Below are 19,181 nucleotides of genomic sequence, written 5' to 3' on the forward strand. Positions count from 1 at the left end.
AATATGTACAAAGATTTAAGTAATTGTTAAGACAAAGTGTAGGTTAGTCGGCAAAGAATAGTAACAGTGTAATAAATAAATAAAAGTTGTAGTGATTTTAGCAAAACAAATTTGTTATTATTATAGAAAAGGATACGTGTTGCTTAGATATTGTTCTTAATCTAAAAATCTGTTAAGGTTAACAGTGGCATGATAAGTTTGGATTATGTGCAAAAATCATCAACATATGGATCTATTACACATACGAGTCAAAAAGATTGTCAAGTGAGTGGACAGCACTTCCCGCAGCAAACAGCAAAAACCGACCAAAGTGATCAAAAACAAATTGTACCGGCTTGGTGGTGCAGTGGTAAAGGCGATGGGACGCTCCTCCTACTGTTGCGATAGCCGCGGGTTCGAATCATGCTGAGGCATGGTCGTAAATGTACGTTTGTGATTGTTTAATATTTGTGATTGTCCTAGGCAAGAGTGTAAAATCTGACAAGGAAAATCATCCCAGTCACTCCAGTAATTAGGCTGGGTAAGACCGGATGTCTTCTGGGATGATTTCTAAAGTCGGTCACTCGCCAGTCAGCAGGCTTAATGTTGAGGACCGTGGTTCCGAGCCCACGTTAAACTTTAGGCCCAGTCCAGAGAAATCCATAGTTGCCAAAAGGAGGCTTTAATATAAATATATATATATATATATATATATATATATATATATATATATATATATATATATATATATATATATATATATATAACAAACCGTTCTAGAAAAGAAAGCATCAGAAAGTTGGAGGACCGTTGGAATGACTTATCACTCTTAAAAGAGACTATGATGATACATAAATAGTATATTTTCTTAATTGACCTAAACACTTATTGAGTCACGTGTCATTAAATTGTGAAATAAAACTTTTTAAAAGTATATTTCAACGCTCACTCCATCTACTTTCCTACTCATTGGATTGTTTTGATAAATATGAATATTTCATTTTTCGCTTAAAATTATGAGATTACCTTTTTATCGAGTTTTATATTTTGGTAGAGAGATTGTTTCAACAATTAAACATCATTTCAGAAGTTGTACTTTACTAAACTTGGTTTTTCAAACTCCACGTTTTTTTGTGTGAAAACAGCACAAAGATTAATAAACCACCAATTGTTGTAATTCCATAGAATTGGCGGTTTTTAGTGACTGCTTTTATATAGAATTTATTTATGTTTTAAATATGGGTCTACAGTTTCAAAAACTATTAGTTTACAGTTCAGTGTACGAACGTCATAAAGGGTTCATATAATAGTTTTGAAACACATAAAATAAAGCAAATAAGAAGCTAAGTGTGGTGACGCAGTGTTTAAAGTGCCAGAACGATCCTCCTACTATTGCAGTAGTCGCGGGTTTGAATCCTGCTGGGGCTTTATAGGCAACAGTAAAAAATCCGATAAGTAATAACCATGCCATTCACGTCAGTAATCAGGTCGGGTAAGACCGGACGTCTTCTGGTATAATCTCTACGTTTGTCACTGACAAGGTGTGTAGGCTTAATGCCGAGCACCGTGGTTCGGAGCCTACGTTAAACAGTAGGTCTAGTCCAGATAAACCCTCGTTGGTAAAAACAGATTTTAAAATATGTATAAAAAATATTGCTATGTGTACTTTTAACCAAAAAGGACATTATATGTATCAAAGTGTAGAGAAGGTTGGAAAACAAAGAAATTTTGTAAATAATAAAATGCCCATAACAATTTCCGGATCCTGTCGAATTAGCCCATCGAACTCACAGCTCGAAGCATAGTTGTTAATATCTCTTTAGAAATACTTAAAATGTTAATACAAAATTAATACATTTTGTAACAAGTAATTAAAAATATGTTTATTTTTTGTCATCTGTGCTAAATATATTTAACTAGCTTATTAAATGTTAGTAGTGTAAAGATTTGAGTGTAATAAATCATAACGTATCTGTTTTATTGTCGCTTTTCTCGTTACCTTATTGTTTCGAAAATTTGGAACGATAGTTTATATGATTTAAGTTAATTAAAGCAGAACAATTAAGCAAATTTAACTTACGCGTAAGGATAGTCCTTCATTACGCATGATACGACGACCACGGCGGGTCCTTGATATCCTTCCACTTGGATTTCTGGATATGTTTTGTTTTCTGGCGTACTACTAACGCCAGGAATGGAACCTGCTGAACGACCTTCGCATTCATACCGAAACCTTAACGCTTTCGATGCGGGTTGTTCAATAATCTGGAAAGAATCAAATTATTAATTAGTAAAGCTCTGGTCTATATAGTAATATGTGAAGAATAAGGTGATTTATTAATTAATAGTCATCAAGACGGTCTGTTAGTGACCTTTCGTATTCTGAATTAGGCCCTAATGAACGATAAACAATAGGTTGAGGAGACTTATTCAAAAACGCTAAACTCTGTGACTGTGTATGTTAGCTGTCATTGTGCTGGTAATTACCGGTACGATGACTATACATTATTGTAACTAGAGCAAATATAAATTAATAGCATAAATAGAGCTGAGAATCAATTAAAGAAGGAACAATAGATGAAGAAAAGTGAAGCATCGTGATATGGAATAATCCTATTTGTTGTAACGCAAAAGGAAATTGTAGATACATTGGTAAGCGAAATATATATTAAGGAATTAATGAGGTTTTTTATTAATTACTGGATTTGGAGTTATTAAGATGTATTTCTAGCATGTAGTTAATTTCTACATCTTTTTGTAGCCCATCTGTAGGTACTGTTTCCTTTGCTGTTAGGATATCAGCAGTGTAGGGCAGATACAGAAGTGGTCCCAAGACATTATCGTAGTTGATAATAGTCCTCTATGCGAGACTGTAAATTTTCTGTCGAAAATATGTAACTCCAGCAGTTGACAATAGTTCCGTGGTAGCAATTTCCTCGTTTTGATGATTAACCCAAATGTCATGCCGGATTAAAAGCTTGTGAGATGCCCAGAAATATTGCAGGGCAGTATTTCCTTTTCAACAACTGCGGTTCCTCTGTGCATTTGGCCGATTTTTAAGTGATGATATTTAAATCAAAACTGGAAATCTGGTATTTTTATAAACGGTTTAATGTTTTAACAGAGGTTTCCCAAATAATTTTCATATCGAAGGTAGCAGTGAAATATACCCGCAAGATCCGACTTGTTCTGTCGATCTGTCAGGTTTTTGAAACATGTTTCAGTCTCAAACAGGTATTACATATGTATATCAACATGATGATTGCTTTTCGTGGTAGTTATTTAATAACAATAACCCTAGGTGAAATATTTTTTAATTTTTCATTTCATCTTTTTATTTTGCTCATTTAATAGACTCTACTCTACTGTGGTATTCTAATAATTGGTTTAAATCTCCGATTTGTTTTTCGTAGCTAGTAATATTTGTCTACTTCATTCACTCACATATTTTTTGATGTAATCCTGTTTATATTTGTTAATCCAAACCGAACTCTAAAACGATAAGTTAGTAAACAAATGTTAACCTGTAATAATTTGTGAAAGACATTCGAATGAGAACTAGAGCGAGCTAGAATGTGTAAATTAAAATATTTTCTTTAATATGTTTCACATATTTATAATATTATGACGGTGTAATATATTAAATGCAGAATGGAGGATAAAACATTACGTGGACAAATACTGAATGTACGGTTTCAACAGCAAAAAAATAAAAAATAACTGGGTTTACTATAGTTTTTAAATTAAAAATTGATTGCTTATGCATGTGCGGATATCGTCATACCAATTTAATATGAATACCAATATAAAAAATAAACCAGTTTAAACTACAGCTCAAAGTATGTGTGTTTTATAAAGCAATTATAAATGAGTAATGATTAATCTGCTATAACAAAATTATTGTTGAAAGGTAAGTAAGATCGATGACTCAGACGGTAGATCCCCCTAAATCAGAAACTTAAAAAAAACTATAATGAATTGCAATTTCGGATTTCTTGTATGTTACTACATTTTACTACTTTAATTCAATTAAATACAAAAACTCGTGTTGATAGTCTGCGTCTTTTTCTTCAGAAATTTTCTTGTTATATTTTATAGTTCCCTTTTTACCAACTAGGTTTTATTTTATAGGCCTATTGCTGAAGGTGGTGTCCGAAGTGATCAACTTAATTAATTCTAGAAAACATACGGCATTATCCAGCCTGGTTACTGGCATGACTGGGATAATTTTCCTTGTTGGATTTTACACTCTTGCGTTATTGAATCACAATTATAAACAATCACAGATATACATTTACAACGATGCTCCAGCATAATTCGAACCCGTGACTATCGCAACACTAGTATAACGGTCCTGTCAAGACGACATAGCCAACCAAGTCGGTTTTCTTCAGACCTAAACTAATGTTAAGCTGGAGTTTCTCCATTCAGTCATTCTGATTTGTTCAAATCTTTATGTTCAATAACTCAGCGTTCTGGGTTCCATGATTAATGGCGCATAATCATGGTAGTAATGTAAATATTACAAATGTATTGTTTACTTACAGGTTCTTTACGTGGAACCTGCAAATAAACAACAGATTGCAGCTCGAACGATGCGACAAAATTATAGAACAGTGAGGTAAAAAAATATTTCAGTAATGGGTATGTTACATCCTCCATCATCAGCAATCTATAATATCTATAATCTATTCCATACTATTCACATCAGGGGAGTGTCTTGGGTACTTTGAAATTTGAATATTATTTTTGGTTATATTTTCTTTTTTATCAATGAGGGTTTATTTGGACTGGACCTACAGTTTAACGTGGGCTCCACGGTTTTCGGCGCTAAGCCTACTGACTGACGAATGACCAACTTGGAGATGATCCCTGAAGACAAAACGAAAGACAGAAGGTCGGTCTTACCCAGCTTGGTTATTCGCGTGGAAGAGTTCCCATTTTTAAGACGTATCTGCTTATAAGAAGCTCAAAAATTATTGATAACGCAGTAAATGAAAGTACGAATAGTTTAAATATCCTGTTTATTAGTTCCCTTGAACTTAGTTCTTTTCGCATCTTCGAAAATCTTGTGAAGAGCTATTTTTGCAGACCTTCCGGAATATACTACTTGGATTGACACATTTCCTTTCCTTTTTTATTTCTGCGAACTTTTTTTGAGAAAAACCTACTAGATCTGCAAATACGTTATGAGAATGTCGTTCTATTAAATGAAAGTATCAAAAGTCATGACAATCGTGAAGAGTATCAGAGAAAAATATATTTATGGAACTCTGGTATTATCAACTTAAGTTAACGAGTAACTAAAGTTGTTATAGTTAAGAATAATATTTAAATGATAATTATTATTTGTCCATAATTATATAAGATAGTAAGTTTAAATGGAATAATATTTATTCCCACATCAAACATCAGCTCAGTGGGAACATCGTTGTGTATATTTCTTGTGAGTTTTGGTAATATACATTTAACTTGACGCTTTATTTAAAAAACATCTATCTATCTGTAACACGTTAGGATTTTGATGGGATCCGTTTAAAACTTATTTGTTTTCACAGTAGCTGTCCGTAATGTATTGGTTTTTTAATGATTTCGGTGATTTTCAGATTTTTTTGAAATTATTTTTTATAAAATTATTTTCATGTGCCTTGAAAGAATCTGGTAGAAAAATAAACCTGAACCAATAATATTACAAATTTATAGGTTATGTAGAATGATGTTCTGGACATTAACCACAGGGAGGTATTCGAATTTTAAGGATTTGTTCAGTAAACAAACTGAAATGCATATATATTAATAAATCATCCGTTATATAAGTTGAAAAATGAAAGAAATGCACTGTGAATAATTATAAAATGAAGGTCTTGGTGTTATTTGTTAATATTTTCTTCTTTATTTTCGCTTTCAATTACACTTTTAGGCACATAGCCGCTTAACTCCTTTAATATAATAAATAACATTTAGGACAAACAAGACAAGACTATAATATTGTTTATAGGGATATACTTAATTGTGTTTTTTTTGTTTTCGGAGTTTTAATAACTATAGAGTATTGTGCTGTTAATAATTATGTTGTCCTCTCTAGTTAAGGGAATTAGTGCTAAGAGGTAACCATTAGATATCCAGATACAGTTCCAGACCATGGTAAATTATTTTGCTATGTTTTTTTGACAAGTCTATCTATCAACAGACTATTTCTATTAACAAAGCTAATCAATTAATTGATAGGCCAAATTCTTAAGCCTTATTTAATAATTAAATTGACATAGTTTGTGATAGTGACAAAGCAATCGATGGACCACCCCTTCCAAAAATGGTAAAATTCAACTGTACAGAAATAGTGTTAGAAATAGTGTATTATTGTTAAAATCCAGAATGGCACAAAAGCAGCAATAGTGGTTAAGTAGAGCAATAAGAGTTCGGGCAAAAATATCGCAGCTGAAGCTGTAAGGTCATAAAAGGTGAATTGAAGCCCAATCTAGCCACAAACTATTCTAGGTAAGAAACAGTCAAGCTTTTAAAAATACCCTCAGTCTATGGATTCCCGGCACATGCATCACAGTTTAAGGTGTATGGCCATCAAGGGTGGATTGAAGTTTCTGTTAATTAACATAGTTTACTGGCATTTGAACAGAAGCTTGCAATTCATGGTGAATGGCCACCAAATACAGATTGCAGCAGCTCAGTTTCTTAGCCGTAGACATTCCACAGAAGGATACCATGGAAATTTCGATAAAAACATTTCCATTTTGATTTTCAAAGGCAAACTGGCGGACGAAGGTACAGGCGATACTCAAACATAACTATAAAATATCAAGACGGAATAATGACATCGCACCCCCGTGTGTTCGCCTCTTTAGGAGGGAGAAGTTATGTAATACGGACCACACTATGCAGTTATATGATTTTTTTACTACCTGAATGGTGAACGAGTGTGAGTGCTTGGTCCTTTTTTACCCTCAGTATTGCTTTGCATCGCCGTTCAATCAATTTTCTTTCCCTTAAATAAAATAATATTTTCAAGTAAATTAATAGTTGTTGTTGTCAAAACTCTTTCACATATTAAAACTCGGGCAGTCGGTAGAATTCCGGGAAGATCATAAGGCTGACCGATAAATGATTTAAATGTATTCGAACATAAACCAAACCGCCTATGTCTAGACGTCTCACTCATCATCTCCATTTCGTCATAACATAAACACCCCCATTCTCATGTTCGAATAGACTGTTTTCATAATCAGGCCTATTAAAATCACGCGATATAACATACATTCACACACAGACTTGATTATGGAGTATTATAAGCTACTTTTTCTCTCGGATATCATTGATTGTTATTTGACCAAAAGCGTCCGTCTCAAGGCAAACCATTTAATTGAATGTATTTAATGATGAAAATCGAGAAAACATAAACGCTGTTTATAATTTTATGGCCATTCTTATATACGCAGTACCTGCACATACATTATTTTATATCCAATTAGTCTCATTAAAATTAATGAGTTCATTTTCAACGTCTCCACAACGGCTCACCAACAATGAAAAGCGTCATCTCAATAAAACATCTTTGTATTATATGTTTCGGTATTGTTAAATATTCCGATATAAATATTACCTGTTTATCGTTAGTTGTTAATTACCGATATTTTTCATTTACTATTATAATAATTTAATCCATAATTAACAAGTTTAAGCTTAAATTTTCTTTCCCGATTTTCCGTCACTTCAGCTCAGTAATAACATTATACACAAATATCTGATTATTTTAGATAAAAAATATGTGAAACTTTATACCTGCCTTTGAAATTGAACGTTTCCCTCGATTTATCCCCTTCCCCCCAACATATCCTGATTTATTTCCAACTAAATTAGGTCAGTTAATTTAGTTGGAAGGAAGGGCAGCTTAACACAGGTCCGTTAGTTGAAAATCGCCGATATCGAAAAACGATAGACGGAGAAATCGTCGAAAATACTTTAATATATATATATATATATATATATATATATATATATATATATATATATATGTAATATTAGATGTGTATTACACAACAAAAGAAGAAGCCAACAATTAAGTAATCTAAAATTGCCTGATGTAAGACATCATATTGTCTTGTAAACAACATAATATTCAATTATTGGTATTTGTATCAGTATTACATATTAAGAAGACGGAGAAGGGTTCAAAGTAAATGTAATTTATAACTAGTGATATAAGCAGATATCAATGATGAAAATACCGAAGTACTTGACTTGATTCAGCGCATTTTCAAATGATTAACCCAACCATTTTCCCAAAAATGGGAAAACCAGGATGTCTTTTGAAAGATGAATTGCTGATTTAATTTAACCAATAGCTGAAGCCATGTTATATTGAATCGAGAAAGCGGGGATACATTCATTAGAGTATATAACGAGGAACGAGATAATGGAGTAAAATCTTGCCAGTAAAATTTGAAGGAGAGGTCAATATTTTTACTGTTAAATATTAAGTTACAGCGATTTTTATTGAATGTATTTTTCAGCGTGTTGCAGCTGCACAAAATATTAGTATGGTCCCTGACATATCTCAAAAAATGAAATAAAAATCTTGGATTCACCCAATAGGGGCTTATATGAAGGGGGTAACGAATCAAGATCAGCTTGACCCTAGCAAAACCAGAGGTCAAATATATGAAATATATAAAAACAGTAAGTAGTTTTTTCAACATAAACATAACTTAATACAATTATTTCAGAGGAAACTATTGATCTGTATATATAATAAAAAATTTAAGTATAAAAAGATATATTGAAAAGTATCCATAGAAAGCTTACATATACGTAGATCTTTCAAGGATGTAGAGCCTATTTTCATAGACTGTTATGTAATATAGGATTTAAATGGTGTAAAGATATGAAGACGTCGAGTAGAAATTCCAGACAATGTTTTTAAGCGTATACAAATTTTAAAAGCATATAATAAAATCAAGGCAGACTTATTATTTGAATATGTGTAGTTTTAGATGGGACATGTATATTTTAGAAGGGGGCTAATAATACCAACCACTCATGGCAAGATGATAATAAAAATAGTTTTAAAACAACAAAACTTCGTCCTATTAGTCGTAACCTTCGTTATGTTACTACTAATTTGACTTCGATTAGGATGTATTCGATCAGGCACATTGAAGAAAAAATTGATAAATGATGGAATTGTGAACAAATGTTGAAATTGTGAAAATTTTTATGAGCACAGATATGTAAAGATATGTTCAGAATATAAATGTGCATTTGATTAAAATTTGTGAGGAGAGAAATAATACGAACTGATTTGCAGATATTACAAATGAATTAAGGAGAATGCAGTGATTAAATATAGTTTTATCAAGAAATATATATACAGGTAGTAACAGAACAAAACTCAGGAGAAATACAGTGATATAAAAATGACTTTACAATTGTGCTCTCTAATGAAAGTAAAATATATTACTTGGATATATATTGTTAATTAGGTGGATTAGGCCTCCAGGGAGACCACTACATAAAAAATTAGCCTGGAACTCTAACTCATAGGTGGTATGGAAGAAAATCACTGTAAATATAATAAAACACAACCCTAACCTACAAACTATTATAACTGTATAATTAATTGTAGTTTTAAATCCTTTGATAATATATGCATTAGATGTACTGCAATGTTAAAATAAATTATATTTTATAAAAGTACTATTTACTAACAGTATATACAGTAATTAATGTAATTTAATATTTAATTAATTATTAATTTAATTTGATAATATATAATTATTTTATTTATTTTAAAAAACTTATGTATGTAAAAACCAAAATGAACTAAGACTCAGAGTTGATGCGGTAACATTGCGACGTTTTGACGTCATGAATTCAGATATCGTGAGTTCACTGTTTCATTGAACGGACTATATATTAATTTGGATAGTATGTTCACATTGATTGATCATTTAAAGTATAAATAAATATAAAATTATTCTCACCCTAACATAGCCTTTGCGTCGTCTGTTGGCCCCGGGATTGGACGGCTTAGGGGGCGCCGGTATCTGACCACCTCCGTTCAACATGGACAACGGGAAAGAGCGCTCTGGTACAACTGGACTTGCGAAGTCCGGATCGTTTTCGAGGACACCAACTGCAATAAACAAATTTTATTACATAGAATCATATTCATTATGCTTTCTAAAAACTAAACTATGTACTAGGAACAACATATAAATGACCTTTTGTTATAATTTTTGCACGACTTCAATACATATTCCAATTAATGGATTCCATTACTATAGTGGTTTCTCGAAAGGCCTGTAAAATAATCTCTTCTTTTAATGAAAATCATTTTTTAAGAAAGAGCTTTCTTGAGTATGAAGAAATCAAAGGGTGCTGAACTTGGCGAATCAGTTGGTTAGATTTTTCGCTATTGTCTCTGACAGCAAGAATCGCAGTGTTATCAGGAAATGTAACCATCGTAATATTTTTCATTTGTGGTATATCATATGTGCAGAGTAGGTAAAGAATTGTCCCCGATACACTTCCTTATGGTACAACTGCTTTAGTTTTTTTTATTGTAGATTAGGCTTCCTCCTGTTTGACTCTAACCATTCTGGCTGTAAGGTAAGATTTTAATAGTTCAGTGTTGTTTAAGTAACATTTTCTGTAGCTTATGAATACAACAGTCGTTCCCTACCTTATTGAAGGTTTGTGCTACGTAACTATAAAGCTTTTTACCTTCATAGGCTTTTTCAATTACATCTGTTAATTTATGCACCTGGTCAATTGTTGTATATTTGTTAATAAGTCCAAACTGATCTGTCGGTTTTAGTTTTTTTCTCCCTATAATCGCTTTTATTCTTTTCAACAGGAGTTTTCAAATACCTTAGATTAGTGGTAGCAGTAATATAGAGCCTATAGGCTTTTATTTCATTAGGTGATTTTCAAGATTTTGAGATAATGATAATTTTAGCCATGTTCCGAACGCCTAGGTTGTAAAATATGAATCATTAATTTAATTAAAGAATTATATTGGAGATTACCTACTGATTTTGATACACCAAGCAAACATTTTTTTACAATTCCTCGTCGCTATAAAAACGTTATTAGTTTGGAGCTCAATAACAAGGTATCATTTCCGGTGGTTGTTGATTTTTATTGCAAAAAACTGCAACAACCTCAGAATGTAAAAGGACATTGGCCAACATACGAGTTAACGCTTAAAGATGTCGAAAGATGTTTTGCCACATGTCAGCAACTGCTCCAACGGTCGAAAATAATGAGCTTTTTGCATCACTTGCACACAGTTACTGGAAATGAAAAGTGCATTTACTATGCCAACTCCAAACGCAAAATTCTTAGGGATATCCTTGCCACGTTGCTGCCTCTATGAGGAAGCCAAATATTCATGGCACGAATATTTTGTTGTGTACAGTATGAGACCAACTCGGCATAATGTTCTAAGTAATGAGTGGCATGCATGCTAATTCAATTTAAGTGTTAACCAGGCATTAAAAGAAAAATTGTTGCAATGTCAAGAAAAGCATAAAAAGTTAACATTGTTTGTTTGATTAGCATATATACCGGTCAAAGGGACATGGTTTGGCTTAACAGTAGTTCGTTCGTGGATAATGACCCGAATAAATATATAATAATGTTTTTGTAATAAACTTTTCAAATTTAACACATAATATTGGTATTAATTTTGTACTCCTAATAGAAAGTTACGTTAGTGTTTTTCCTTTTATTAAAATAGTGAAGGAATATTACTTATACTATAACTTACTTACTAACTATAACTTATTTACTAACTATAATTTATATCAGTTTTACTTTCATATGTAGACAAATGAGAAAACAAACTTTCGTCATTTATTCTATACATACATGTAAGCTGATCAATTATTCTTCTTACGTTATAGTTTAATTTTTTGACCAAACCACGTTTTATTATACAACCAAATGCGAGAATAAATCGTGTTAGTTAAAACGTCTCTGTGTTTAAAATTCCGGCATATACGGGAATCGTTTATGTATATAATCCCGAGTACCACCACACCTCAATCATTTTGTGGTTATTTCAATAATGCCATTCTTGTAAGCATATTTCTTGAAGTTCTTTGCTGACATATGAAACCATAAACAATAATTTATATTGAATTAATTTCCTTTAATAATTTAAAAAATATATTATACCAAGGAACAAGTAAATCAGAAACCCTTATTTTTAAATGTATTTAAAGTGACACCTAGAAAAGTTCTTATTGCATAATAAACAATATCAACTTAATCATCATTCTAGTGTAAAATGTACAACTGGGATTCATACTAACTTATACTTAATTATCTACTAATAATTCTTTTATTATTACTTATAGCAATCCAGTAAATTAACACTAATAACCTATATGTTTTTAGCTTAATTTGCTACCATTTTGATATTAAAAAGTATTTATTCGCATATGATTTACACTTTGGGTTTAACATCTATGTCACTGTTTTTAATGTTCCCTGAGCATTACTTATAAATTCACTGAACTGGAACACTAAACTGGTTTCAAGACGTGTTAGTAAACTAAAGACTTACTTTATATACGACAGGGCTAAATATATACCCAATAACCATTACATTTTTTGGACTTCAGCTCGGGTTATTCACATTTTTTCATAATACTATAGCTTCCATATGAGTTTAACATCAAAGGTCATGCCAAGATATTACTCTGTATTTTCATACGGGACTACTTGTTGATTTATATATACTGGCTTGATTCTTTTGTTGGTGAAATCAATAAGCTCTGATGTATTTTGTGGCGCCATTCTTCATTGTATTTCAGTAATCACTGTTTGTAACTTTTCGGTTGATTCAGTGTTGTTATCTCTAATAGCTAGGAATGCAGTGTCATCTGCAAATATAGCAACAATATTTTCATTAAATTTAAATAAGTGCCTGGTCTTCTGGGGGTTCCATCCCCTTACACTTCCCTGGGGCACACCTGCTTGTATTTTCCTCAGGTTGAAATAGGCATCTTCTTGTTTGACTCGCTGAACTATCGGTCAATTATATGACTCATGCCAAATTTATCGAAAGTTTGAGCATTATTTAAAAATATTGTACAACGAATTTTATTTTATATGTCTATGACATAGGAGATTCTCTGAACGTGATCACTCGTAGAATGGTGTTTGTAAAAATTAAATTGACGATCTGGAATAAGATGCTTTTCCTCAATGATTGGCTTTATCCTTTTCAATAGAAGTTTTTCAAATAATTTGGACATTATCGGCAATAATGATTTTCAGGCGGATTTGTTGGCTAAGCAATCATAATTACTTCAGCTACCTTCCACAGTTGTGGTACGTACAGCAGTACAGATGACACATTTATTAGGTTGATTATCTTAATTAGTGCTTTGCTTTGGAAGTTCCTTTAATACTTTCCCGGGAATAAAGTCAAAACCTTAGGATACTTTTTTTTACGCTAATATAATTTTGTATTTCTTTGTTAAGTTCAGTTAGAGTGTCAAATTGAATGAATTTTAATTTTTTCTGGTCCAGTCACACATCACACAATTTTGTACCCACCTCTATCTGCTAGAAAATGAAAAGAGGGTTAAAAATAGTTACAAAAATAAATATTGTTGAATTGTTAAATATAGCGTTTATCTTGAAAACTAATGTTGCTATGTGGCAAGGCAAATGTCGAAATATGATCTAATCAATTTATTTCTTCTTGTATGTAATTTTAAACGTTTATAACAACGTTATTTTCTAGATCTAGATTTATAAAACAAAAGATAAAACTAGATCCCGCGATATAAAATCGAACTTTAATCTAACCAGTGTTAATTTTTTTGTTATTTTCGATCCGATTCTATAATTTTAGTGGCCACCGTACAACGTTAAAATGGACGAGATGAAATATTTATAAATCGCGAGCCAAAAATAAAATCGGGACTGCTCTTGCGCATTTCCTCGAAGACATGCGATTTACATAAACATTATACTGGCGATTCGGACAGCCTTTTCATTTCAAAAGCTATATTTATCCGCTTTTCGTATTGTATCATCTGGTAATTGGATTGACTTGGAAGCTAATGTCACTTAGTCGTCATATTAGATTTTCTTCTTAATAGTCTTCATTATTAATAATGAGTACGATGTGTAATCTTATGATGTATTATATGCTGGGACTGTGAATTAATTTAAAGGAATTTTAGTTCATGTTTAAGTATTGTAATTAGGCTTTTAGTTTTACTATGTGTCACTTCCGTTAGCAGGAATTTTTCTTTTTCTTTTCTAAACTTTCAACATTTACTCTATATGGTCTTGATTTTGATGTTTTACAAAGCGCAATGCCAAAATTAAAAAAAAATCAAAATTCCAAATTTTCAAAACGAATGATTAAATTATTTTGCCATTTTTTACCACTGTCTTGAGCATAGACAGAAGAGCGCTCGTTATGAAATCAAAAATGTATAGGTGGAGCAAAAGTCCCGCTACCATTTTACTTGCGTGCCGTCTTGGTTATGTGACGTTTAGATCAGTTTCGCTTCAACCATTGTGTTGTGTAGACGTCCAAATTTTATTATGAATAAATATATGCCACAAGAACGAGTAGAAATAGTGATAATATTTATTGCAAATAATCGTTCCATTATTGCCACTCAGCGAAAATTGCGTCAATGATGGCGGGACTTTTGCCCCACTCTATAGGTGCAGTGGCTGCATGTGGTGGTAATACTTTGAAAATAATGATATACACTATTTCTTCATGGAAAAATCTTGTATTAAAAGAAAAAATTCTTTATCTGCGTACAATAGTTTGCATATAGATAAACTAAAATGCAGATAAATATATAATATATATATTTTAATAAAAGAACCCTTTCCTTCGCGCAGTATTTTTCCTCCGCGTATTTCCAGTTTTAAAAACAGTTCTATGAATAAAAATTCATTGCCTCTATTGGTTCTCCCATATCACCTATATAACCACAAAGAAGCATTTTGAAAATAAGGCAGTGGCTAGTACCGTTAAATATGTTAATGATAGCTTTGTCAGTTGGGATCATGAGATGGAAAAAATCAATCAGTTTATCAGCATCCTTCTTAGACATCGTTTTAGTTGGACAAAAGACAATGGTCAGCTAGTTTATACGGTTTTGAAACCCACTGATACAGACATCTACTTTCAGGGTACGTCTACCCAGAAATTATACATCCTGAATTCCGTAGTTTCCGTAGCCTTCATCACGTCCAAACTGTTGATTCTTTTAATCAGATATTGATCACTATCACATGTCTTTCCTCATATTTGATGTTGTTTGAGGCACATAAATAAAAAACTCTTTCAAATGAGAGACAAGATTAAATCCTCACTACTATAAAAAGGGAAAAAGAAGAATGAAAGACTGGAAGAAGTTTCTTTAGCAATTCTCTCATTCATACGAGACTATATCTTACCACTTGAGACTTGAGCATTGAAGGAAATAATAATATTCTATACTACTTTTCATAACAAGACCTAGAATTGAAATAAAACATTTCCTTTATATCAATAATAATTTGCAAAATTGCATATAAAAATACATAAAATATAGATAAATACAATACATTTTAGTTAAAGTAATTATGCGTATATATATGCGCAGCATAATCTGATTTATTAACTGATATTATGAACGGATGTTGATAATTGATATAATTGTACGTCTCCACTTATTTTCCTGTTCTATGAAATAAAATAATAAGACCATCGAATAATTCTAAATTGAAAATTTAAATTGAAATTATGAAATAATATTGATGATAATATTATATGAGATGATTATTAATTAAAAAGAAATATAATGAAAACACGTAAAAATATATGAGTTAAAATATCTTCAAACTAACATACATCAGTCATCAGCATAATCAGTATTATTGATTAGACAAGAGCTCTGGTTGAGCTCTGAACCTATCATCTCACTCCTTCTCATCTACTAGTACAGTTTCTGTACTTTCCTTAATAACTTCTTTTTCAAAAATTTGACTATGACTTGCATTCAAAACTATAGTCATAGCATATACAACCTGGGCTATTTTTGTATATTGAATTAATTAATGTCCACTACTCCATATTTGTCGCAATTTCTCGTTATTTTCTTCATTATTTCATTATTTTATTTATTTAAATCGTAATAATAATATGGTACACACACTAAAATAAAAAAGTTAAAACTTGGAATCACTTCTGCACTGTATTTCGGAATTAGTGTAGAATATTATTCAATGGGCAATTTGAAAAAAGGAATAAAAACAAATATAGTTGCTAGGGTATTTAATATTAATGACTCTAATGGACACATAAATAAATAACAATGAATAATTTACAATGGTTTCATATGACATCAAATTTGTTTTTCAAATTATAAACTTAAATATATCTCATTTTGTCTATATTTCATAATAATGTATATTTATAAAATAGACAAAAAATAGTCTGGGGAATAAATTATTGGCTATATTGCGGATATTGAACAGTGGAATCAGTGAAGCATGATTTGTAGGCACGATTATAATTAAATGGTTCTCAACAACAATGGTTGAAGTGACAGTGAAAGCATTTTTGTAAAAATACCAAAATTTATCAGAATGATTTATTTTAATATCAAAACTATATATTATACCTCGATTGTTTTAATGTAATGGTATAGAAGAAGTAAGTTATTATGCCTACTATGATACTTTGAGTTTTTATTCTAAATGTATTTATTGTAATATTGTTTTGACTTCGATATATTGTTCTGGAGTAATGAACTTGTGTTAAGTAATTGTATGGAAAGCTCTGTCTCATTCTAGAATAATAGTTGAGCATATATTTTATACTACTGGTTGTTCAATGGTTCTTGAACCAAATTGATAATTCACAAATTCACAACTTTCTTTTTAAATAACAATTTTAAGATTTCAAGTAATTTTCTCAACTTCAAACATTTTTCAGTTTCATAGTAGAGTGTGAAGTCATTAATTAATGTAATAAAACATAATAACATATGGTTATTTTTTGTTACTTTCTTTAAATTATTACGTTTTTTCTTCCCTCCGTCCCTTTTTCTGTTTCTTTCTAAATAATACTATAGGGGTAAATAGTAGTATGCATAAAAATCAAATTTTTTGTTTGATTTTGTTTCTTTTTTCGTGGAACACCAGCCATTTTAATATTTAATTTTTCGTAAGAAGGATTTGATAATAATTTAAATTAAATTTGAAAATTTGTTTGAAATAATAAAATAAATAATAAAAAAAAACATCAGCTCTGTGCTCAATGGGTGTCGCTTTCATTAATTAATGGAACAAAAACACATTCGAAATGTTGACATGGATTTTGTGTGTTGATCAGTTTATCACAATAATCCTGAATAAAAACAAAAAACTGTGGAGCAGTTTGAGCGATCAAGAGAATGCTCGCAAATGTTTTTGGAAGAACTTCAAGTTCAACAACAACAGTTTACAGAAGAAAAAAATACCATCAAGATAACGCACTTGCCCAAAAATCAAATCTAATCAAACTTACTTGTCGGATTTAGTTCACTCTGATTTCTGGCTATACCCAAACCTTAAAGCGCGATTTTCACGAAGGTGTAAAATAACATGTATTTGGCAGGTCTATCAGAAAACCATTAAATCACTTTATACCATAATACAATATATGTCATTTTACAAATATAACTGTTTTTTCCTATTAGTAAACTTATTAACAACCTGGTTTATATAACATTCATTTCAGTTATTGTTTTTTTCTAGGAAATTCTACACAATGGTGGTAATATTTACAAACAATATAAAAATCCGACAATATAATAAATGAGAAATACTTACTGACATCACTTAGTTGAGTGTCGTCGAACGACTCGTCATTGGCATTATCTAAACAAAAGAAAACATAAGACTGATAAGATGATGAATAAAATTAATCAGAATTTTATTAAACAAATGATTAATGGTTTTAAATTAATATTATGTACTATTAATAGTGCTTAAAGTTAGTAGAGATAACATGCAAAAATGATCACAATTAAATTTTAAAAAATCATTCAAGATAAAAAATTTTCATAAAAAAACCCTCATGCTATATACATATCATAGAGCATGCAGTCCAAGAGTGGGCAGCTAAAAATACAGAAGCAGTTATTTTCGGTTATGAATTAGATCAATAGGTTTTTGGACAATGTGTTGACATGTATATTCTTCAAAACGTAAACAATCAGTTCATTTTATCGAAGAATTTTATTGAATAATATTTTATAATTTAGCATAATATTGTATAAATAAACGGGTATAATTATTAGCTGAATGGTTAGTTAATTTGTACACGTAATTGTAATTGACGTAGTTGTAAACACATTGACTTGTTTAAAATAGTTTTTGGAAGAAATCTAGAAATAATTTTATAAAAGTAAATAAATCTTCATTAGCATACATGATTGCTTGTTCCTACAACAACGACAAATTCTTCTTTAGTCAAAGTTGTTAAGAAAGCTTATGAAATATATACAACGCCTGGTTATTTTTAGTTGGTCTAAAACGGTAAAAAATCTTGGAGGTAAAATTGGCTATATCTTGAAGACACTTTTGAATTCTGCCAAAAAGGAAAGACGGTTAAAAGGCGAATAAGTTGAAAAAAGGTAGTGTTTAAAACCGTGGTATGTATGAATAGCTCCCTAATAATAGTTTCATGGTTAAGTAACCGAGTTGGACTGAAAACAATTCAACTTATTTAAAACGAACACCTTGTGTGTTATTCAACTTGAGACATTATTAAATATATACCATCCATTCTATTTGTGGAGAATAACCGCAATAATTTTCCCTTTACCTGCTATATTTACACGGTTCAAATTAAAATATGGCTCTTTAAATAAATCACAGTTTTATAACTCTTATAATAGCATCGCTCTGGTAAGTTCTTACTCAAAATTTATTGCTCCTAGTAGATATACGAATTGATTATTTTTAGTATAGTAATTAAAACATATTTAAAGTTTTTCAATTATAAAGATTTGTTTTATTAGTAACATAAAGCAAATAAATGATGACTGTTCCTTATGTTTGTGTTATTTAAATGGAGTTGTTTCGTAATTTGATATACGACTTGTGAACTACAGATGTAGAGTGTATTATAATTTATAATATATATTAGTAGTAAATTCCTAGTTTTT

At 30.9% G+C, this 19,181-nt stretch overlaps 1 protein-coding gene across 3 annotated transcripts in view; it reads right to left on the bottom strand.

Moving 5' to 3' along the window:
- The window catches only part of Dl (dorsal), a 74,378-nt gene that overhangs the window by 26,813 nt on the left and 28,384 nt on the right, over nt 1-19,181 (bottom strand). For all 3 annotated transcript variants that reach the window (XM_076394836.1, XM_076394835.1, XM_076394834.1), the window contains 3 exons: nt 17,842-17,889; nt 9,975-10,126; nt 2,060-2,244 (listed from right to left, as the gene is read on the bottom strand). In XM_076394836.1, the coding sequence (XP_076250951.1) occupies nt 2,060-2,244; nt 9,975-10,126; nt 17,842-17,889 (385 nt within the window). The remainder of the gene's footprint in view (nt 1-2,059; nt 2,245-9,974; nt 10,127-17,841; nt 17,890-19,181) is intronic.

This window comes from Rhynchophorus ferrugineus, unplaced genomic scaffold (assembly GCF_030347505.1).
Source record: "Rhynchophorus ferrugineus isolate W39M unplaced genomic scaffold, kcgeb_rfMv2 rfM2, whole genome shotgun sequence".
NCBI lineage: Eukaryota > Metazoa > Arthropoda > Insecta > Coleoptera > Curculionidae > Rhynchophorus > Rhynchophorus ferrugineus.